The sequence below is a fragment of the Dromaius novaehollandiae genome, chromosome 15 (genome assembly GCF_036370855.1).
Source record: "Dromaius novaehollandiae isolate bDroNov1 chromosome 15, bDroNov1.hap1, whole genome shotgun sequence".
In the NCBI taxonomy this organism is placed as follows: domain Eukaryota; kingdom Metazoa; phylum Chordata; class Aves; order Casuariiformes; family Dromaiidae; genus Dromaius; species Dromaius novaehollandiae.
The window spans coordinates 8475448-8499625 of record NC_088112.1 but is presented as its reverse complement, the minus strand read 5'-3'; the positions used below and the strand labels follow the sequence as shown (position 1 = coordinate 8499625).

The window sequence follows — 24178 nt, the reverse complement described above, 5'->3', positions numbered from 1 at the left end:
GAGGCTTGCTTATTAACAGTCTGGCACCCAAATTTCTAATCCCAAAATTTGAGATTTTGCTTTGATCAGAGCATCCCAGTTTGCTAAACAGATCAACACAGTGGTAAAACTGATCTTGAACCAGCTGCAAGAAAAAAATGTGACTAGACTGTCCTCCACTCATTTACACAGCAAAGCAGCACTCAAATATGAGTGCACAGGGTTATTTGCTATAGAGGGGATTGCCTTCAGTTGCTGGTAGCCAAATACCTGCATTTATCAAATTGCTGTTACTCTCTATCTACGAAACAAGGGATGGAATCCCACCAAAACTGTTGTGATATGAAAAAATAAACCACCACATGCTGAAGTACAGACTGAGAACTGAGTAGATAATAATTAAGGAAAATGGTAGTATCACTACTATTATCCTTTTCATCTAGATTTTCCTTTCACAACTGGAGATCGGTAACTTAGAATGGACAAGAGCAGTAGTTAACTAAGTAGCTTAAACCTCCCCTCTTAAAACAATTCAGAGCAGTGCTGCCTGAATACAGAGTTGTGATCTTTCCTTGACTTTAGCATGAAAGTTAGTATATAGCTAAGTCCAGAAAATACGGGAATAAAGTTTAGCCTCAAAAGTACATATAGTAAAACTGATAATTCATACAGTGAAATGTCAGATGCCATTCTAATACTCTAAACTGATGTAAGCAGAAGATGTACAAAACCTTTCTGTGCAAGCCAACTTAACTGGTATAATGTAAAGCATTGTTTCACTGAACACTACTTAAGCATTTTAATGCAAGATTAACTTTTTTGCCCTCCCTCTGTCCTCAATTACTTTTGCAGCTGTCTTGTTCATTTAACTACAGCATCCACCTTCTGTACTAAGATCTTAGTGAGGGTATAAAACCTCACAGTCATAAATCAGCATTTGATACCAGGCTGTATTTTCCTTTTCTTTGTAATGAGGCAAGTTCTCTACAACCCAAATATATTTTCTGGACCTACCTTACAACCTGGAAAGATAGCAGGCATAGAAGGTTTATAGTTGATTATTTCAGGAATACTTAATACTTGCTTGCTGGTGCAACCAGAAAGTGCTGGACATTATTACAATAGAAGCAGTCCTCCCCAACTATTGTTTTATTTTTGTCATATGCCAACTGAAATAATGATGTAATTGTAAAATAAGGCTCAGCAATGCATTCACAGTTTGTGGCAATTTATCTTCAGTGAAGAGACTTCTGCTCAGAGCTTAACAGTAGTTAACAAGCATCAGCAATAATGCTTTCTTCCTCTGTTAGTCCATTTGACACAATATTAGCACTTGATAATGCTGTTCTTGGAGTGGTTCTCGGTTGCAACCTTAAGAATGAGTAGAAAATGTTGATGCATAATTTCCAAATACAAAATACTAGATCTTGGCAATAACCAAGTTTAAAATTTGGCTACTAACTTTAAAACTATATTTACGGAAATCTACAACTGCATATTCTTAGATACCTAATAAGCAGCTGGTGCTATATGTTGGTCATGAATAGATGTAAAATACTATTTCCTGCTTTGGGACTTTTCCTTCTTTAATAGTTTGTGTATTCTGTCATTTCAAAAGTCATCAATATTCCGCTCACTTCCAAATTTCAAATATTTATATGGAAAGGATATATTACATTAGCACAAAATTATTTACATACACACTTTCACCTGACCTGTCTGTCTTCTGGTATCACTTACCTAGTAGGTAAGATTAAACATTAGTTCTATAATCGACGACACAATGGATTATAAACCCTTATGTGCTGCAAGATGCTATATGTTTTTTTTATTCAAATCACTATTGTAGAGTGAAGTTTACAAATTCTTAGAGAACTAACTGTAGCCTTCCTAAAATGCTTCACAAGTTAATAAGGTGACATTCTCACATAAAGACAAATGTTATATTTGTAACTGACTAGTTTAATACAACATAAGAAAAGAAAGATACTCAACTTAAAGCTGTTGGCTTTTTTTTTTTTAAGAATAGATCTTTTTGTGTATTTTGTCCATAATATTAGGAAGTTATCACAGCTTAAAAAATCAGCTGCTAACACTTTGTCTTGATTCTACCGGAAAATAGCTTCTCTCATAGAAATAAGTAATCGCCAACGTTCTGCTGAATAGATCACTGAAGTCTTCACCAGTTATGTAATCCAGTCCTTAAGTGCATTGTATAATTCCTCTCAAAGAACATAGGTGAAAACAGTCTACTTTCCAAGACTAGAAAAGTCTGGTCCTCCTTTGCTGTAATTTCCAGAAATTTCTGCCCCACTGAAGTCAAATCCAGGGTTCTGATGGATGTAGAAGAGAAATTTAGTAAATACATTACACTTAATACAAGTGTATAAATCAATGTTTCTGTTAACTTTCTGAGACTAACAAGGACATGTAACTACCAGCTTGTTACACAAATCAAAACTGTCATGGCACTGAAATTCTCCTTGGAGAATGCATCAACAACTAAACCTTGAATTGCCATAGTTGGTTTGCCCACTGCAGAAATGACTTGTAATGCCATCCTCAATTCAGCAAACAGTTAGATCTCCCAATAAAGAAACACTAACAAATGTTTAAAGAAAACTTTGACTTTTGGTGTCCCTTTAAATTACTATCTGAAAGCATAAGTACCTGCTGTGCTGGATAACAATTATTATGAAAACGATGCTCTTTTTAGCTAAAAGTAATGTGCCAATTCAGCTGTTAAATAATAAGCTGTACTTCCACAAGTCTGCAAATATGAATAGAGACAGCTGAGTGCTTAAGGTGTATGAAAACAGTTAAATCAATTTTAATAAAAGGGCAGGGAAAATATTTGCCAGCTAACTACTTTCCATCATCTGATGTTATATGTAAATAGACAGCTCTATATTCAATAGAGCTTGATGTTACAAATCTGTTTTAATTACAGCTATGATATAACCTTAGATAGTAATAGAAATTGTATGTAGCGTAATTTAAATGAAAAGCTGTTAGAATTATGCATCAAACACTAAAACATCACTTTCATTTTCCCCAAAACTAACCTTAACTTCTCACAAAACCTTAATTCAGACAGAAGAACTTCTTAAAAGTATTTTGATAAAGCCTAATGAAAACTCTATACATACTGAATTAAAAAAATTGTTTCCAGGATCTTGCCACTGGACAGCAAAATAATTTTGCTCAGCTTTCACAGTCATAACCCATGTGTGCAAATGCAAAATACATGTACTAATCACAGTCCTCTGACTTGCCTCTCTTTGGAATCGCTCCAGCGTAAGTTTCCTTTGCATCTGGTCCTGTACCCAAGGATCAGCAGCATATTCATTTTCTAACAGAGACGTCCAACAATTTCCAGCATCTCGGTTTGTCTTTGTTAGAACAATTCGTATCAATTTCCTGTCCTCTGTTGAATGAAGAGAGGCATAGAAAAAAAACATTAGATTCTGTACTGTGTGCTATTTTTTTTGTTGTTTTGCTGAGTTCACCATTAACATGTTAAAGCATAGGATTAAATCACTTCAGTGAAAAAAATCTTAATGCTGATGCCAACAGGAGTACTGGTAAACAAAAAATTAACAAGAAACGGAAAAGCTCAAACAAAGACAACCTATACAGCCACCTCCCCCCCTTTCTGGCCTTTAGAATACCAAAGCTGTTCTGGGGGATTAAAATACAGTTCATAAGTACTTCTATTTCAAACATAAACTAACTTTTTAGGGCAGTTCACATCTGATGAGATTTAACCTATTAATGTATACAGCTCAGCTAAGGCAATAATTATGGATTCGAAGTCAGGCTGACAGCTTTACAAAATGTTATTATCCGTAAGAGTCAGAAATAAGTTTAAGTTACATATGGAGGTATAATCATCTTTTCTTTAAATGTAGACAGTATGCTTATATACAATGGATATACTGAAAGAACATCTCAGAGTTATCATGTAGAACACTTAGCACTAACTGAGTAAATGCAGCATGATAAAGTGCATTTTAAAGGTTATTCACATACTGGGAAAGAGTACTTCACACTTCTAATTTTCATGATTAAGTAACTTTTAGATTACTTGTTGATTCTTTAGGACTGTAGGTTTTGTCATCTATCTCAAAATATAAGGCTTAAAAGAAGGGGAAAATAAAAACAGAAAGTAACAAAAATGGAGAGACCTGAATCACACAACTGTACCTGACTATTTTTTATGAGTTTATTAAAAACTTATCGCCATTCATTTCTGAAAAAAGTTAATGTTCATTCTAAGGAAGTGTTTAAAATCCCCTGAAAACTACCTTCCCAGATCTGGCATCTCCCCATTAACCTTAATATCTAAGTTTTTTGCACTACCTGTGCTTAAATCACATATCACATAAAAAGGCTAGAAAATTATTATCCAATCCTGATCATTTCATCAACTGAACTTACATCTCCTTAGTCTGGCAATAGTGATGGCCTATTTTACATTACATATGGAGAATCAGAACCTGACCAAACTCAGAAAATAAGTAATCTTTTCTGTAACAAAACAAAAACACTCCTGCTTTTCTGTAGCATATTTTGAGAAACTCTACTCCTTTCAAAATGTCACTTCAGAAATAGGTTATTACCTAATGTCCATGTTCCTTCATCAGCTATTGTAGAGTCAAAAAGTTTACCCTGCAAAAGACATTTGCAATATTACATAAAAGGAAAACCTGTTTAGTATCTAGTTTATATGGAATCGCAAAGTGTTACCGCCAACTTGCATTCTTCATTCTACTGAAAAGAACATTCTGGCCCTACAAATCTACACCTGCCCCTGGACTAACAAAGAATTATTTTGTTACATAAAAATATTAGAAATGAAGTATTTAATATAGTAAAAATACCTGTCACTGTTTCAGTATCTCCATTCAATGAAAGGGGCTGTATTCTCAGGGGGGAATGCCATTTTTAATTGCCTTGCCATCAGAATCCCAGTGTCTGCTAAGGGCCATGCACACCTATGGCGCAATGTAAATACATTATGATACACAGAATTTATTGTTCATTTCCAATGAGAAAGCAAATTTATATTTAATCCTGACCATCTCATCAGTTGAATCTACAGCTCCTTAGTCTGGCAATAATGATGGCCCATTTTACAAAGCTACATGCAGAGAAACAGAACCTGATGAAAATCAGAAAAAAAAGTAATCTTTCCTGAAAAAAAACCCACAACTTTTCTACAGCATATTTTGAGAAATTCTACTACTTTTCAGGACATTGCTTCAGAAAGAGCCTATTACCTACTGTCTGCTTTCAGAAAGAGAATGGTATAAATACTAGAAAATTTTCATAGTACTACAAGGCCCAGAGCGCAGTTGCTTTCAGACATCCCATCCCGACTCCCATGTGTTCTCTCACTTGGAAAGCTGGTTCGTTCATTTTGGCTGGTAAACTGCAAAGCGTCACGTACCAGGACTTCTTTTTCTTAAAAACATACTTAAATGTTTAACAGAAAGCCTTTTATGACCCACTGGAGTTTATTTATACCAATTAAAGCACTGAGTTATGCTACGTTACAAACACGGAGTTAAGAGCGCTTTTAAAGTAGAAAAGAGCATCCACGCAACGGCCGCCCCGCGCCGCCCTGCCCCTCCCCCCGGCGGCCGCAGCGCGGGCGGCGCCGGCAGTACCTGCAGCACCTCCTCGCCCCCCACGGCGAGGGCGACGTGGCGGCTCCGCAGACTGCAGCGCACGTCGCGGGCGCGGGTGCCCGGCGGCACGCGCACCTCGATGAACACCTCCTCCAGGGTCTGGTACCAGCGGCCCCAGGGGGTGGCGCAGGGCACCACCCCGCTCCGCTCCTCGAACGGCGCCGACATGGGCGAGGTGCCACCACCGCCTTCGGCCAGCCGCCGCGCGGCCCGCCCGGAAGTGAGGGCGGGCTCCACCCCCGCGCACGCGCACAAACAAAACCGCCCCTTCCCACACGTCCCTCCAAGGCTACGGACGGCGCTGCGCGTGCGCTGCACAGGAGGAGGCGGCGATTGGCTGAGCGCGCCGCGGGAGGTGATTGGCTGCCGGCGGCGCGTGGCGGCGGTTGGTGCCATTTGAATGCCGAGAGGGGCCGGTGGTAGGTGCTGCCTGCGGCCATGGCGTTCTCCAGGGCTCCGCTCCGGCGCTTCAACGAGAGCTCCGGTACGTGCGCGGGGAGGGGGCTCTGTCGCGGCGGCGGCGGCTACGGGAGGGGGCTGGCCTGCGGTTCTGGGGGGCCTCTGTGCGCCGTCTGGCCTTTCTGTCCCTGCTTCTCGGGGTCTCGCCGTGTTTGGGGGTGGGGGGGCTAAAGCAGACGTGGGGTTGTTCTCCGAGGAAAGGAGCCGGCCTCAAGCTGAAGCCTGGCTGTAGGCCAACAGGCTGGCGACTGAAAGCAGGAGTGAGCAGATCCGAGGTGTGTGTATGCACACACTCAAAACTCTACAGATTTTCTCCCGACTGAAGTATGGTTCCTGAGAGATGCTTCTTCTCACAAGTTTTTGGCCACGGCCACATACTTCTTTCATACTGTTGCCTGCTCCCTGAGCATAAGTTAAACGAAGTTTCTCTCTTTTCTCTGTAGTTAGTTAGAGAGCTGAAGCAAGTGGATGGGCATTTACTGGACTTGAGGCCACTTAGCTATAATTATACAAATAATATGTAGCTGTGTTGTTTCTGCTTTTTTTCCTGTTTTCCTTCAGGATTTTTTGTAACTCTTTAACTTTTTTTTTTAATAAAGGTGCAGGTAGTTTTGTTATTAGGAAGAGAAGTCTGGAATTCATTACCATCTAAATATTCTACTTTTCCAAACTGGAAGAAATCTTTTCTAAAAGAATAGATGAGGGTTTTCTCCTTTAGTTTGCTTTACACTGGCTTTTTTACCAATTAGCTGCAAGATCTTTTAATTTCTTTCTTTCAAATTGACTTTGATGCTCTGGTGCTGCTGCTGAGCTGTCTTGAAATACTCTCTCTGTGAAGTGCAACTTCTAATGTTAGTTAGCGTACCCCAAAAAAGCTAAATTAAGCAGCTGACAATGATCTTATCAGTTCTGCATAGGCTGTCTCCCCCTTCCCCTTCCCCCCCACCATGTGTTCTGTGAGCTTTCTTCATATTTACAGAGCAAAACTGAGACTGTGGTTGTTGTGGAGGTTGTTTTCAAGGTATGTTTAACTTAGATGTGTTACTAGCTTCAGGTGACTGCTAGCATTTTCAGTATTAGTTTTTTGCTGTTCTGAATATGCCCTTTTTTGCATGTACCCTGCTGCCAGGATCTTATGATGTCAAATCTTTAGATACATTAAGAAGTTCTCTGGCCTCTGAAACACATCAACGGGTTAGGAGGCAGAAGAGTAAGTAGTCCTAAAATTTGTACAGAATAGAGCAGTATAGTACCTCTGAAAGCTATGAATGAAAGTGCTTACATGCTGTTACTGCTCTGTTTTTCTTATTTCTTGGTGGGGGCTTACTGGCTGCCTTTCAGCTCATATACCTGGCAGTTGTAGAAACATTAATTTTACACTTAACATTAATTTTAAAGCATTACCTTACACAAACACTTAAAGCACTTAAAAACATTAATGTTATGACTTAATTGAATCTCTTTAAAAAATGAGCCTTCTGTGCAATTTCTAGTGACTAGGGGGTCCTCTATTTTGAATTCAACTAAATGATTTAGCTACTTTTCTAGCCTTGCTTTTAATGGGTGGAGGTTTGAGGTTTTTGTTTGTTTGTGTTGTTTTTTTCCCTTCAGATATATACTACTTCTCAGCTAAAAATAGAGTGAATCTGGATTGGGGGTGGGGGACAACGTGGCAGAAAATGCATTCTCAGAATTGCCTGTCACTTGGTAGTCTGTTTCTGAACTGACTGCCTAACTGATTAATATTGAACTGCTTGCTTGCAGTAAGAAAATAACTAGCCTTGAGTTGCATGGTGGGTAGTCTAATAATCAAATAGCATCCTGTCTTTTGTATACAAAGTCACTTAACCTTGTCCTACTTTGGTGAAACTTCCTTCATCACACACATGCACACTCTCTTCCTTCACCTTTCTTTTCTGCATCCTTATTCAGGTGAAACAAATCTGAACATTGAAAAGAATGTGTCCACCCCTGTAACTGGAAGAAGACTTTTATCTCTTGGATCAATAGTAAGACTTTCTTCTGTGGTGTTTCTAATACTATTAATTCTAGCTAAACCTAATTTTGGGTCTGATTCTCAGCGCGACTAGTTAGAGCACATAGTCCCTTTGTGTGGTTACTGTTAACCTATCTGGATGAACTGTGAAATGTGTTATGATGCCTGGCTTCCTTAGTAACAGGGGGAAAAAAAGAAATCATTGCATCTTTGGGATCAGATGATGATTACTTGGGACTAGAATGGCTTCCCTGATGATGGATTTTTTTGCTGCTTTTGTTTATATCTAATTATGGTACAGCTGCTTCTCATTAAGATCTTGTTTCTGCTTCTGTTTTCCTGTGGTGGACATCACAGGGCAGAAACCTAGTGGTGAAAGAATGTAAGAGGAGATGTATATGCAGGTTCTCTAACATATGCGAGGATATGGGTTTGAAAATGCATGTGTTAAACTGAATAGTAACTCTGATTTACTAATTTAATTTACTAGAACTTGTGAGGTAAGGAAGTTCTGCAGACAAACTTGTGGTTAAGAGATTAAGGGGCTTTTGGGGGATTAAGGGGTGCTTATGTCTCAAACTTTCTCAATCTCCTTTCTGTCAGCATGGTCATGAGCTGTCTGTTCAGAGTCATGTTCATGAGAGAGTGCGATGGTAAAACTTCCTAATCTGATATCTCTGTCTTATGTGTGGCTTAGCTTTTGATTTTGTGTATATGTTTTTTTTTGGGGGGGGGGGGGGGGAGGGGCAGGCAGCAGCAGCTTAAATATTGCTGGGTATATGAAGGCATCTGCTGTCACACTTCACTGTGCTAAATTAGCATGCAACTGGGCAGTATTTTAAATTGTGAAGTTTAGTACTTCAGAGCCTTCAGTTTGCATGGTAAAATTCCATATTGTAACCTCTTCCTGTGAACTGTAAAGATCAATTTAAATGTTTCTAATGGATCTGTTCTCAAAAGCCAGCTAGTGGGAGTCTGAAGCCTAAAAGAGATCATATTCTTATGAAAGAGAAAAAGAAACAGAAGACACTGGAGAAGGAGGTATGAATACATTGTGTGAGTGCAATTTTATGTTTGCCACTTCCATAATCAAAACTACAAGCTGGCAGAATTTGCCTCTTTCACATAACATAACACACAAGTTGTTAGCCAACAGTTCTGTGCAGAGCAGAGGTTCTCAAATGTTACAGTAGGTAGAAAACATTGGGTTTGTTAATGGAACAGAATTACATTCATTCTTGCTGACCCTGAACAGCCCTGCAACCCATCTTTTAAAGAACAGGAGAAAGGAACAGTCCTATGTTTCAAGAGTATTTTATGCAACCTATATGATTGTGTTTTATTTAACAACTGTCCGCCAAGATTTTTCTTAATAATTGAGATAATTTTAAAGTTTAGGGCAGTTAGCTGTCCCTTCTTGGTGTGGGTACCACAGCTTTGCTTCATGTAACTCAGATGTTAAGTTTAAATTTTTCTAATTCCATAGCTAGAGAGGAGAGTTGAGTTCTGTTGCAGTGTATTCAAAAACGTCAACCTGCACCAGCACAGTAGCACAGAGTAAGCCAGCTAAAAATGCTGAGACTACAAGTCTATGGTGTTTATTAAAGAACTGCAGAAATTGTTTTGTGTCCTTTCCTATGAATGACAGAATTGAAGATATGTTCTGAATGACAAAGGTTAATACTGCTTTAATACTCAGCTTTTACAGGAATATAGAACAGGCATAACTTTGTTATTTAAAAGGAATAATGGCAAGAAATAAAGAAAATACCAATTTCATTTTAGATTCGTGCATTAGTGAGAGAGCGTGGAGAACAGGATAAAAAACTTCAGGCTTTGGATGAGGATTTTGCAAAGACTGAAGCAAAGCTGACTGCTGCAGTGCAAGAGAAAACATCTCTCTTGGCAAATGTTGCATGCCTGAAAAAACAGCTTCTTGAACTAACAAGAGCCAATGAACTATTAAAATCAAAGGTACTGTCAGACAGATGAACTCCTATTTCCTTTGACTTTGCTGTTATTGAGTTTTTTCTGCAGTAATCTTTAGTTGTTGGCAGTATGAATCAGCATCTGTTTTCACATTGGCCCCTTCATTGCCACAAAGACAGAGCATGAAGGGGTTATGCTTAGTGGTCTTTTATTTATCTCTAAAGCTTTCTGAAGATGGCATGCAGAAGAAAATGAGCAGCCTGTGCATGGAACTAATGAAGCTCAGAAACAAGAGGGATGCTAAGGAAAAGGTAATACCCTTCTCACTGTGCAGGGTAGTGGCTGTGAGCTCTCTGGGAACTGGCAGTGATGGACTACAACTGTTTCGTAGGTAACACTTTGTTTCCCCCCCCCCAAACTCATTTTCAAAGTAGTTTCTTCTACTTTGTTCAGTGGAAATGGACACAAAAATCTGTTCTTGATTCTGTTGTTGAATTGTAGGGTAAGTCTGAGCTTGAGTAAGGAAGACTAGAAATGCCTCTGTTACAATATAAATCTGCTGGTCAGACTAGACTTATTTCTTTGAAAACTTGACAGTCATATGTATGGTTTAAAGCCATGTGTGTTTGTATTTTTTTTGATTCTTCTAATGAACAGACAATATCTTCATGGATACCTGAATACGGGAGTCAAATCTATCACAGTAGCAAACACTAATTAAATTGTAGTTATCAACTAGCTCTAGTTTACCACTGTCTTTAGACAATTTCTTTGCAAAGTCTCATCTTGGTGGTAATACTTGACTACTAGTTTTTTCTTCTTGATGGTTTTCTTATTTATTTTGTTCTAGACTGCACTTGCAAAGCAGGAAGATATGGAAATGAAGTTGCAGGAAGTACAAAGGAATCTAGAGTATTCAAAAGGAAAAGTAGCACAGTTAGAAGAAAAACTGTAAGTAATAAGGAAGAGTATAACAAAAGGGTATAATAGACTTAGGTGGCATTATATCTGCCAGCTGTGCTTATATGTTCAAACCTTACAGTACATATGTAGCTCTGGGAAAATACAGGCTGTTTTTCTACTCAGGGGGAACAAAGTTATTAGTGTGTGACCTGGAATACATCTTCTGGAAAGGTGTTTTAGGAACTGCTGCATTCTTAAAACTGTAATATACAAGTGCCTGTTCCTCTAACACATCTAACCTTTTTCCAAAAAAAGAACTATGTCTGAACCTTTTTGTCTTTCACTGTGGTATGGTTGGGGGTTTTTTGGTGTGGGGTGAGGAGGGGAGACAGTCTTCTTGAGAGGAGACTTATCCTCCATCTTGGAGCAAGACACTCCTGTAGATTGAACATTTGAGTGTCTGGCCCTATTAGACTAGGTATGTTTGGAATAAGTAAGAATGATAAAGCATTAGACCAGGAGTTGAGATGCTAATTCAGTACCCAGGCATTTGACAAAGATCCCGAAAGAATTCATTGTTCTCTAGGTAAGCGTATTGAAGGGCAGTTATGATGCCCTCAGGGTTGCTTCGTAGTAGCTGTGCTCCCTTGTAGAAAGTTAACTGCCAAGTGCCTTGGCTGAAGCAGCCCTCTGCAGGGAGGGAAGGAGTTCCAAATCAGCACTTGCTGTTCTGCCTGGACAGTGGTGTTTGCAGAGGAACAGTGCACTGATATCTGGCCATTTGTGAGGATGGCGACCTACAAAGGATGTACCTCTAAAGTAGATGTGATGGGCACTGCAGAATCTTACTTCTAATAAAGTGTCTTCCGCTCTTACTTAACATCCAAGTGTTCAAATATGACCAGACATTTTATACCCATATTAAACTGAAAATATATGAAGCTAGTAATGCAGGCAGTGTAATTAACAAAGGGAAGCAATAATAGTTGTCTAGCTAATGCAGCCCCTCTAGCATACTTGATGGTAAAATATGGCTCAGCATCCTTGGTATAAATGAGATGTGCAACAGAAACAAGCAGCAAAAGAGGGCAGAATGACTTTGAATCACTATCAGTTTGTCCGACAAGCTGGATTATGGAGAGCATGTCTTAATATTAACTGTCTATAACTTGTGATGCAAGCATGTATTTCTCTTTATCTGTAATCAAATAGCTTATAGCTCTTGTGTTTAAATAAACTATCATGAAAATTTTCTCGTTTTAGATCTGCTACTGAGAGAGAGAAAGTTGAAGAAAAATCCGACACTGAAAAACTCCTCGAATATATCACAGAGCTCAGGTTAAAAAAAGTCTTTCTTGGATGGGATTGGGCAAGCTAAAGGCAATAAAACTAAGCCTTGGTTAGGGCTGTTGATATAGAATCTTGGCAACATTTCTGTAGCTGCATTATACTGGAGGGGGGAAAAAAAGCTGTGTGTGGGTTTTTTCCTTCATATAATGGAAAGGAGTCATAAGACGCTTAATTAACTTTCCAAATGTCTCTGTACTTCTGTGAGCTAAGCAATAGGGTGGAAGAGTTTCATAGAGTCCTGGAATCTAGTTTCTAGCCTGGCTTATTTATGCATAAATCTAGCTGAATTTTCCTTCTAATATACTGGCGTGGCCTAGTGTCTTTGAGCCCTCACCTGTAAAACTATATGCAGCAGGGCAAAAACAATGCTTTTGGTTTCCAGTGAACTTTGCAGCACTTTGATTTACATTTAAGATTTGTGATGAATTATATATGTTGTTGGCATTTTAGAATCAGATTGAGGCTCTGAAAATCCCTAATGCGGGGCTTTGTAGCTGATTACTGTGAAGACTAGTTAATATTTCAATGTGTCCCCAGCAGGGCATGATGCAAATGTGAAAATATTCTAATTCAACTAGTTCACTGATGGTTTTAGTTGTCTTTTCCCCCTTCCACTGTCTTACTCTTGCCAATTCACTCAGTAAGAGACTTCTTATTAACTCACAATGTATTGTGAGATCTTTACCAAGGCCATGAGGAGCAAGTTCTGCTTAAGCTTCTAAAATGTGTTTTGTTAACATGTACTTCTGTCAAAATTCACCTTTGTGTAAAACTGGATATAATAGTCACCTGTAAAACAATTATAGTGACTGAGTTTTTAATCAAACTTTTATCCATGTTTTTGTGATTACACAAATTTCTCTGAAAAACAAAATGTCCATGTTGAAATAAATTAATTTGTCTTTGTGCAATAACTAGTGTTTGGGAAAGTAAGTGAAGGTTGTTTCCCTGTTTAATTTTGTCATGATCAAACTTAATTTGGACGCTTTCTAAACAAAGCATTTCTCTCTTTGTACTGATATGTAAGCTTACGAGCAAAATGTAGCAGTAACACATACCTGAATTTTCTCCTACAGTACTGTTGCAGAAACAGTAGAGAAATACAAATTAGATGTTGCCCAGATGGAGGAGACACTGATAAAGAAAGACCAAGACATTGGGATCCTGAGGGATTCCCTTAAAACGAAAGAAGAAGAATCATTTAAACTGATAAAAGAACTTAATGAAAGGTGTCAACTGCTTGAACAAGAAAAAGGTAATTGCTAGTACTTGTATGCTGTTGGCATAGGTAAGAATTATTTGCACATCTTAGTTATATTTCAAACAGGTTTGTTTTAAAATGTTAACATAGACTGGTTGGTTGAATGTAATGTCTCTGAGCTCCAGCTGAAAACACCCCAGCATATTTCCATCAGTATGGAAACTACTTGGAATGTGACCTCTCTTTTGTTAAGTCTAAAACTATCCTTTTACAGAGCGATACTAAGGTGGCTGTTATGGAAATAAAAGTTGCTTACCTGGTAGGACAGGCGTTAATCTGAAAACTGCCTGCAAATGACTTGTTTGTCACTCTTCATTGACAAGCAGTGCTATATTGCTTCAGTTCACTAGGGGCATATGCGCATTTATTGAGGTATTGGGAATGTGCTTAGGAACTCCTTCACCTCTGTCCCTTCCACATGACCCCTCAAAGAACAAAAACAAAAAGAGCCCTGCAACCTAACACTAGTACTCGGTTCTCTGTATGCCAGTTGGCTGCCTGGTGCTTGTGTTATGTGAAAGAAAGTTTTTTTTTTTTTTTTTTTTTTGGAAGATGTTAGTTATTTTTTCCCAACTATACTGCTGTTCTAATAAAGGCTAACTGTGTGTCCCTAAGACTGCTATCATTATTAATCTCAAGTGCCATTTTTCCAGCTAGTTTTGAGGAGCTTCCAGGTGGGTAGAAGGTTTTTTCCCCTTGCCTAATTAAAGCTAGAATGAAAGTACTATGAGGAACAGATGTTGTAGTTCTCTGAAGATAGAAAAGTGAAGCTCTGTTACATTGACAACTTCTCTATACAGAGAAAGAGTCTTCTGAGAGCAGAGGGAAATACCTGAGCATGACTGCTGAAATAGAAGACCTGAAAAAAAAAATTAACTTAGAAGAAGAAGAGCACCAAAGCCTGCTTCAGAAACAAGAGGATATTCTCTCTCAGCTGCAAGAAGAGAGGGTAAATACAAATTCTAAATTAGTCAAAAATAGACTCTAGTCCTAATGACTAGCACTAAATATTCTAGTTCTGATTACATGTAAATTTGCTGTATTAATAACAGTCTAATCTATGGGATGTAGAAGTGGCTTCCTGCCAGCAGAAATGGCATGTTCAAATGTCTCTGTAAGAATCACAGCTCTAGTGTGACAGATGTTATTGTACTTCCCATAGATTTGCCCTTATTCTTGAGCTTAAAAGCTTAAATACTGTAAACTGGCCTTTAATATATGTAAACATAGACTAGAAAAGTAGGGTACTTATAAAATCTCTGCTATTCTGGCCTCCAGGAGTCTTCTGCATCTATGCGCCAGAAGTTACTGGTGTTTCAAGAAGAGGTAACAAATGAAAGACTTCTCCTGGAAGAAGAGCTGAAGGGTGCAATGAATGAGCTGGATAAGTTGCATGCTAAGGAGAAGAAAGCTGAGAAGTTGGTGAAGCGGTTAGAACAAGAAACCAAATCGCAAGCTTTTGAGATTGCTCAAATGGAAGAAAAGCTGAAAGGGTTTGTAAAACAAACTGCCTGATTCTAGTGCTTTTACAGGAAAAAGTTAAATCAAAGATATAGAAAAGTTTATTAGCCTAATTTAGGTTCTAGAGACATGAACAGATCTGCATTTATTTCTTGCTGGTTGTTGACTAATGATGTCAATTAGATCAAATCCACCTGAGTGATTTGAATCAGTTTTAAATTGTTTTAATATGAAACTGCTTAATTAGCATGCTTGAGACATGCTTGATCTGCTGGTATTGTAGTTGTATGCTATTACTCCTAAGGGTAAGCTACATGTGCATTGTATTGAATGTTTCCATCCTGGAGATAGCAATCTAGGAAAAACTTTCTTGAAAGTTGCTTCTTCCTTTGTTACCTCTTGAAAGATTTTTAGTAGGTATTAAAAGGAATCTGTTCTACAGGTATTGGGGGAAATACTTGGTTAAATCTGTGAAGAAGATTGTGCTTAAATCCTTGAAAAGTTGTCGTAGAGAAGTTATTGATTTGTGTCAGAATTAATGCATTGCTGCCACAGCAAACCTTCAATAACTGATAACAGCACTTGAAATTTGTTCAGACATGTCTCCAGTACAGAATGCTGATTTCTTATTTCAGGAAGAATGCTGATTTGGAGCAAATCACTGAAATGCACAGTAATGCTGTTCTGCAAATCCAAGAAGAGCATAGCAATACACTGCGTAAACTTGGAAAGACTATTGCTGAATTTGAAAGGTATTTAAGTTCTATTAAGATCTAGGACAAGTATCTCTCTATTATGATAAAAACTACTGTTTGTGTGTACCTTATTACTTGACACTGTATATGAGCATTGCCACAGTGTTAGAGCAGTGTTTTATGTGCTGGATTACTTGATGGTATTAGCAAATTGACTTATTCCTCCTGAGTACTAGGCCAGGATAATGACCTATTTAGTGCCTAGCTGTAGGCTGAGGAAGCTGTGGATGCTTCCTCTTCCAAAGTGTAACCAAGTACAATATTCAAGTGCTCCTGAACCTTAGTGGGAGTTATAACTGGTGGTGATGTTCTGTTTGCTAAACTTTTCTTTTCCAAAATGACCTCCTGCTCAGACTCAAAACTTGCAGTGAATACAGATTGTTTCCCTAAAGCTCTTGAAAATAGCCTCATTGTTGGGTAACTCTACTTCTACATGACACACTGCTGGAAACAACTGAGCACATTGTGTACAGTCACTCAGAAGGAATTAAACTCTACTGTGACTAGACATGTTCTTCATGATCTGCCAGTAAATGCATATGAGGGAAGAAATTACTGCAGATCTCTCTTCAAAAGATACAGCCTGTAATAGCATTTCAAAATTGATATTGTTATTGCTAAGTGCGCAAAGGCACCCCAAAGGATGAAGCAGGATATTTTCTGAGAAAGACTTCAGATATAGATCATCTTCAGTGTTTAAAAAGTCTACTGAAGTGAAAATAACTATAGTATAGTATTTTTCAGTGTAATTTCTTACAGTTTTATGGAAATGGCTTTTTTCTTCTCATAGACTTCCTAGTACCAGAATGCTGCTGTATCTCAAGGCTAGAGATTTTGCTACTTGGTAGCATGAGCTTGCACTGCTCCCCTAAGGCCTGAACCTGTTGGTCTGTATTCTGCTGCAAGTAAAAAGGTTTTTTTAATTCCAGCTACAAGAAGACAACTGCTGAAGAAATATCCAGTCTTAAATTGGAAAATACCTTACTGCAAGAAGAGGTTGCCAACCTGAAAAAAGTAGGTGAAGATAACCTACAGCTACTTCAGGAAGCAGAATACACTAAAAACAAAGCAAAAGAAGAATGTGCAAGGTACTGGGCCAACAAACTTTTTCTGAAGCTAAAGAATGCTAACTGAGGCTTGCCTTCTTACCTAGACCTTGACATGGTGCTCTATCAAATAAAATCAGCACTTGAAAGTTCATATTTCTTCCCCTTACTGATACAGAGTGAAGGTGTTGATGGACAAAAACTAAAAATCCTTTTTTGGCCAGTCTGAATTGGGTATTTCTGATTTTGCCAGATGTACCTCTGATTTATAAAATGCTTCTTTAGGAAAATGTCTTTTTTACCTATAGTTAATATCTTAGTTATGCACAATTAGTGCTTGCTTCAGCTTACTTAAAACACCTGCTCTTAAAATGTTGCTCCTTTATTTCTCCCCACCTGTTTATTGTTGTTTCCAGTTCCCCTTAGAGCTAATGAAAGAAAAACAGTTCAACTTATCTCCTGTTTGATTCGCTGACTCTTGGATGTGGCAGGGGAGGGATTCTTTCCACCAAGCTGATAAATAACTGAGAAGGAAGGCAACCCTTGGATGTAGAATTTGCCTAAACCCTTGAACTCATCCACATCAAACAATCTTGACTAGATCTAGGTTATGCTTGAGTAAACCTCTCAAGCAATGCTGTACCTGCATTAAAAAGTCTAACTACTGAAGTATCTTGCATTAAAAGCTGTTAGCATTAAACGGGGTTAATTAACACATGATCTTTCCTTCCTTCAAAATCACTGCTTTCTCACAGTTCCTTGCAGTTAATATTGTACATCTTCAGCTTGATTGCTTTCTGTACTACATTGTCCTCTTCTTACAGTGCTGTTAGCGCAAGCTTTCATTCCAGTTTTTATTAACAGCATTTCAAATGTGGATACTTGTTTTCAGATTTAGAATAAGAAAAATAATTTAAGGGTTCATTAAAGATGAATGATGTTTTCCTCAGGATGCTTTTAGAAGCCCAGACAAAGTTGGCCCTAAAGGAAGCAGAAATAGAGAGAACCAAAGAGTCTTACCTTGCACAAATGACTAAACTTCAGGAAAAACTGGAAGTGGAAACTGAAGACCTGAGAAGTCCTGAAGGGGAAAGATCAAGGTGACTTTTTCTCAAACTAATCTTGTGTACCATGGTACACAAAGGTTTGTGTGAAGAAATGCTGTAAGCTTTTTACCATGTGAAGATAATGAAACTATATCTTGCTTTTTAGGAAAAACATAAATGAAGATGTGAACTCTAGCTTAAAAGAAGAGATAAAGACCTGGCGTACTCTATATGAAGATTTGCATAACAAAACTAAGCCTTTCCAGGTGTGTCATGAAATAGATGTTTATTAGTGTCTGATGTAATACTCTTGTGCAATTGACTGAGCTTTCAAGAAGTACTCTCAAAAAGTAAAAGTGCTATCTGCTATTCTAAGGCATTTACCCTGCAATGGTTTCCAAAGCTACTGTTCATTGAGCAGCTATTCTTCCCAAACCAATCTTTGTAGGTCTCAGTTCAGTATTTAAAAAAAAGTATTTCAATTACAGATTTTATGTATGTTCTAGCAACAACTAGATGCATTTGAAGCAGAGAAGAATGCTCTCTTAAACGAGCATGGTGCAGCCCAAGAAGAACTGAATAAATTAAGTGATGCATATGCTAAACTACTTGGCCATCAGAACCAGAAGCAAAAAATCAAGCATGTTATGAAGCTTAAGGAGGAGAATACACACCTGAAGCAGGTTTGTCAAATAAAATGTTAGAAATCTGGAACTTAGTGACTCTCTTGATTCCTCTGTTTATTGCTGTAAATATTTATAGACTGATCCTGCACTTGTGTGGGGAACATGTCCTTAATTTGTTTATTAAATTATATGATGTCTATGGCTTTTAAATTTCCTTTGAGAGTGCTGGATTAGAATGAACCACAACTTCTAGAAGCAAATAATCTCTCTTAACTTGGACCTGATACATCATGTACAAGACCATCAGTGCAAATTAGCCTGGTTAGTTTTCCTTACCTTTTTGGAGGTTCTAGACTTACCAAACTATCTGTTGAAAGCACTAATGAAGGTATTGGCCATTAAAGATTTCAAGCTACTCTACTACTTAGCGGTGTTATACAATGGTGCTAGTTTCTCTGTAACTGTTTTTTTTCCTTTTTTAAAAAACAAACAGTTTTGTATGTGTTAATTAGTACTTCAGAGTAATGCTAGAGCAAATAACGAAGCATGCTTTCCTCCTGTTATTAATCTGACTTCTGAAGTACTGTTTTGTCCACTAGGATGTCTCAAAATTGCGTGCACTGCTAGCAAAAGAGAAGCAAACAAGCAGAGATCTTCAGGAGCAGTTATACGCAATTCAGGGCATTAGGCGATTTGATCCCTCTAAAGCTTTCCAGCATGAGAGCAAGGAAAATATTCCTCCAAAAACCCCCTTTAAAGAAGGTAAGCTTGGATACTTCAGTAACCATGGCCTTGTGTGTTCTTCAACATAACCAAAGAAGACATGACAGTCTCATACAGTGTCTACTTTATCTGGGGGGAAAAAAGGAGATACTATCTCTTGTCTCTTCTATAGCAGATGAAGGCTACCTCTATCTCTGATACTGTTGGCCATTGTGCTTCCTAGCCCTGTCTGTTTTACTAACCTGAACTGAGCAGGGCCTATGTCAGGTGAGATAGTAGAAAGCATGTTTGGTAAGGAGGGGAGCAGGTTACAGAAAATGAACTTGATTGCATCATCTTGCAAGATGTGAACATGGTCTTACTGCTGTGCATCACTCAGTATTTTTCTTTGCTGTGGGAAGCCACCTGCCACATGCAGCTAATAAGCTGTGACTGATCAACTGATATGCAATACCTCTTGCAAGGGCTATAGGCATGGAAGGGACTCTGAGAGGCTTGAGCCCTGGTTTTTCAGTTGTTGTCTTTCTGGTCCTTGTGCTGCTGTATGTGTAAAGGTAGGAAGCAAAAGGCCTACAGGCGATTGTTCAGTGGAGGGAAAGAAGACAAGAGCATATGGGGGGGAGGGGGAAAATGGGACAATAAGGCAAGTAGTGTAGAAAAGACAGGGAAAGGATGTCAGTTGCAGGCAGACTTGTATTTTAGAATGTGTCCTGGGGTCTGAAATCCTGGTCCTGCCTGTCATGTGCAAAGTTAAGCCTCTCTTCCCCCCCTTCTTCCTCTGGCAGACAAATGATTGCTAGATGTGGTAGGGCAAGAGTGGAAAATGCAAACTTAGTAACATTTTTCCATTGCAGGCAATAGAAACAAAAGTTAATCTCTTGGTTTTAAGAAAAATATCTTAAATCAACAATGAACTCAAATGCTGCAGCGAAGACTTCAAAGGACTACTTGTTAAAGGTGAATTTGAATGCTGTACATAATACAAATTAGAGTAGCAGAGAGGTGATAAAATGATCTGTTTTTAGAAAAACTGCTTGATCACACTTATTCAAAGGCTATGGATGACTATGTTCCAGGGTCCTGGTAGCTGCACTCTTAAGACAAAAATGTTGACTGTTTCACTTTCCAATATGCTGAAGTTGCTTAATTTGTTCTTAAATTAACAGAACAGCTTAAGGCCCAAAAGGAGGTGAAAAAGCATTGGGGGAAAAAGGATGACAAATGAAACTTGCTTTGATGTAAGGTCGTTTTGTTTGTCTCATCTTTACAATTCTAATTTAATTTTGCTGATTGTTTGCTTTAATACCAATGGAAAGAACACTTTCCAGAGACCATGTTTCCTTCGTGGCTTGTGTGATATAGAACAGACATAAAAAGTTGGACTGTATGGTTGGTCTTGATAGCTCCTGGTGGGATCCATATTCAAGACATGCTAACTTCAGTCCTGGGGCTAGGTATTACAGCTGTTGATTTTCAGAAGAGGATTTTCAAGTCAAACTCAAACCAATTGCTTTGTTTTTGTAAGTATTTGCATCCTGTGGTAGAGATTAGTGTCTTAAGGGAATTCTATTGTATTTTATGAATGCTGTGCTTGCTGGACTCTTAAACTGTCATAACTTCCACATAGCCAGCTCTATTACTTGGTCAATAGTAAGTGAAGGAGAATAACAACAGACATTATATTCATGGTGTGGGAGGATGCCCACTATATGTGCATTTGTTGTGTAGACTTGGATTTTGGCAAGCTGAAAGGCTCTGTTTAACTGCATTTCAAAGAAAGAACATTTTAGCAGAATAAACACTTTTTAAATGAAACTAATTATTACTTGTCTACTTCCTTCACAAACCAGGGATAAAAAACAAATTAAGCTGTGCAAGTGACCTAGTGTTCTGTGTTCTAGTTTTAACTCTTCACAACAAAACTCAATACATCTTGTCTCAAAGATAATGTATTACCTAATATTACAGAAGAAATTACTCAGATGCGTTGTACAAGTAGATACAGCTTGAAATTCCCTTATCTTCTTTCCTGTGAATGTCTCCTAATGCAAAAACAAATAATGGAACTTAACATGGGGAACTCCTGGGGGTTTTCTATTGCATCTATTAATGTCCTATATATGGGTGCTGCAAGAGGGAATACACAAAACTTAGCATTTTGAATGTACTGCTATTTAAACTTCCATTAGATGCTTATGGAGAATGGTAATACCTCAGGAACTGAGGTACTGAAAATGCATATTAAGTCCAAGTAAATAAACTGGTACAGTATTGTATAATGTCACTTTTGTGTTTGCTGGATTACTTGAACTTCTGCAGGCAGAGGATAAGGATTAACTTCAGGTATTTGAAATGAGAAGTATTTGAAGTGTGTGTTTTAACAGTTTGCCTAATGTGTAGAGAGGTATTTTTAATAGCGAATTTGTCAAAATAATTTAATATTGAAGTTATCTCTTCTTGAGGAGAAAAATGATAAAGCTAGCCCATATTCTTGTCTGAAAGATGCAGATGAGGCAAAAGAAGGAAATGGTGTGATCCTCAAGGACATTCATCTCATTTGAGAACGTGGTCTTACTAGAAAACCTAAAGTTACATGACCTCTTATATCTACCAATCTGTGCATGCAAAATGGACAGCTGGTTCTACCAAACTACAGTAAGCAAGGGAATGAAGAGAGGAAAGAAAGTAATGGGAGAGGCAAGGATCTGTAAGCAGCTGAAAAGGGAAGAACACAAGTAATACTTCTAGTTTTCTTTTATTTGCTGCAGAAATTCTGTTTCTTTTAGGATGTTCTGTCCTATCTTGAAACTATGAAAAGGCTTGCTTTGATTCTGCAGCAGTATTGGCTTTATTCTAGCATCCTTGACTCAAGATGGCATTCTTTTATGTATGCTTGCTGAAAGTTACTCTGTTCTACTCTTAGTGCATTTTAAGGCAAAATCACTACCTCTGAAAAGCCTTCTTGATGAAAACCAATTGCATACTTCGGTGTGTTTTTAAAATGTAAGCTAGTCCTAGTCTTAGTTCATAAACAATTTAGGCAAGTGAATACTAACAGAAGTAGAAAAGCAGAAGCACAAAAATCGGACATCTAGAAACAATGGCACTGAATTAAGGTATGTTTTCAACTGATCCTTATTTCTGGTGTCTGACATCTACTTGGCTGGCAGTTGCTAAAGGGTGAAAGTATACCCAGTGAAGCAAAAAAATGCAAATGTTGCAGAGCAATGCTTCAATGTCTGACTATATAGTGCTTTGATACAGCTCTAATGCTTAAGCTTTATAGCCTAATTCACATTTTTAGTTAAGTATCATCTTAAAACATCCTCCTGATGGTCTGAAAAGGTTTTCTTCCCTACAAAGAAGAAATTTGCAGAAGCTTGTCATGTGGCATTTGCAAACTTCAGGAAATTCCCACTGCTATAGAACTGTCAATACCAGCCAGCTTATTAATCTGCTTCTCAGAACTGGTAGCTTCAGACTAAAGCAGAGGAGTCTGCAGAGAGGACAGAATTCCTGCAGAATTCCTGTTCAGCTCTGTCAGAGGGTTTCTGAGAAATTCAGTAAGCTGTGTCTTCAGGACTGTAAATACCTCTCACCAAAACCAGAAATCTGGCCCAATAACAAAGTTATTTGAAAATAGCTGTTATTAGCCAATTGTTCAGCCTCACCAAGGTTCCATGAACGCGGTCGCCTTTATCCTTGCTTACTGCAATGCAATCTGTAAACAAAATCTTCCTGCCCTCTCAGAGCGAAGCAGCTTTAGATTCTACTAACAAATGCTGTGCTCTGATGGTAAACTGGATTCTTCCTCTGCTTAGTTCCTAAATTTTCATGAAAGCAAAACAATTTACTTGGAAAATGTGGATAAATAACGTGGAACAGAGAGGAGAGAGAATTAAAGAATGGAAGTAAAGGGGAAGTTTGAGTGCTGTGTCAGCTTCAGTGTAGGGGTTCTTACTAGTTTCATGCACATGTGAAATACTGTTTAAAAAATCAATATTGGTGGTTCAACTGACTATGGTAACCACAAGAATCAGTTCATGTTGTGGCATATATATTTCATTGCAAAAATAGTGTAAGGAGAAATTATTTCTCTGATCATCTGTCTCACTATATCATTGCATGATCTGGGTTTTAATTTAAATGTAAAATGAAGAGTTGCTAGAATCATCAACCTGGCTCAGCTAGGGCCCACATCCTGTTTTTTATAAAAGGAAAATTGCATAAAACTCAATGCTTTGAATAAATTTTATATGCATGATAATTATACTTGATTATGCAGGCTGTTATAAAGTCAAATTTTAAGTTCATGCTGGGCATCTTAAATGCTACTGCAGGGAATAAACCAAAGGCTTAACAAAGGATCAGAACCACATGTGATCAGGGCTTGCAGCAGTGTTTTGATTTCAAAGGTCAACTGAGCTATCACTTTCAGTCCATGTGCTCTCTGCAGATAAAGGGACACATGAGCGGTTGAATAGGCAATCATTTCCTAGGCTGATAACTCATTCTGTAGTTTGAGGCAATGCCTGAAATGCTGGTGAAAATGGAGCAGGTAAGGCTTTGGATATTTACAATAATAAAAATTACTGCTGCAATTCAATTACTGAATTTAGGGAGAAGGAAGAGGAGGAGGAGGGAGAGACTTGATCACAGTTTAGTTTGTGATAACAGTACAATAGGAAATGCTATAGTAGTGCATTTAGTCATCCAGTGATGAAGTACACTTAAGTGACTTATTTAGTATAATCGAGTTTTTGTTTAGATTACACTATTTCAAGAAATCAGTTTCACAAATTAAACCTAATTTCTAATAAGAAATCATAACTATAAATGAGAGAACTACTGAAATTCAATGTGAGTTTAAGAAATTAAAATTTCAAACTTTTCTATAATATAGATGAATATGAATAAAGCTTTTGTTAACTAGTGATGGTGACAAAAACAT

At 38.1% G+C, this 24178-nt stretch overlaps 2 protein-coding genes across 4 annotated transcripts; one reads left to right on the top strand and one right to left on the bottom strand.

Moving 5' to 3' along the window:
* Nucleotides 1-1113: 1113 nt before the first annotated feature.
* Nucleotides 1114-5935, bottom strand: NUDCD2 (NudC domain containing 2). Its single transcript, XM_026117640.2, has 4 exons — nucleotides 5652-5935; nucleotides 4602-4650; nucleotides 3255-3406; nucleotides 1114-2312 (listed from the first exon to the last, which is right to left on the bottom strand). Exons 1-4 carry the CDS (start codon nucleotides 5838-5840, stop codon nucleotides 2229-2231), a joined length of 474 nt encoding a protein of 157 aa, XP_025973425.1. The 5' UTR covers nucleotides 5841-5935; the 3' UTR covers nucleotides 1114-2228.
* An 87-nt stretch (nucleotides 5936-6022) lies between these two features.
* HMMR (hyaluronan mediated motility receptor) lies at nucleotides 6023-21046 on the top strand. Of its 3 annotated transcripts, XM_064520850.1 has the most exons (19): nucleotides 6040-6156; nucleotides 7111-7152; nucleotides 7261-7341; nucleotides 8064-8140; nucleotides 9088-9168; nucleotides 9913-10101; nucleotides 10281-10367; nucleotides 10907-11007; nucleotides 12223-12297; nucleotides 13386-13564; nucleotides 14371-14519; nucleotides 14849-15063; nucleotides 15667-15783; nucleotides 16716-16874; nucleotides 17783-17932; nucleotides 18045-18144; nucleotides 18385-18561; nucleotides 19104-19266; nucleotides 20082-21046. In XM_064520850.1, the coding sequence occupies exons 5-19, from the start codon at nucleotides 9130-9132 to the stop codon at nucleotides 20099-20101; spliced, it is 1920 nt and encodes a 639-aa protein (XP_064376920.1). In that variant the 5' UTR covers nucleotides 6040-6156; nucleotides 7111-7152; nucleotides 7261-7341; nucleotides 8064-8140; nucleotides 9088-9129; the 3' UTR covers nucleotides 20102-21046. The 3 variants fall into 3 exon arrangements, with proteins under 3 accessions (XP_025973380.2, XP_025973387.2, XP_064376920.1); XM_026117595.2 differs by lacking the exon at nucleotides 7111-7152 and having other exon boundaries at nucleotides 6023-6156; XM_026117602.2 differs by lacking the exons at nucleotides 7111-7152; nucleotides 7261-7341 and having other exon boundaries at nucleotides 6035-6156.
* The last annotated feature ends 3132 nt before the right edge of the window (nucleotides 21047-24178 follow it).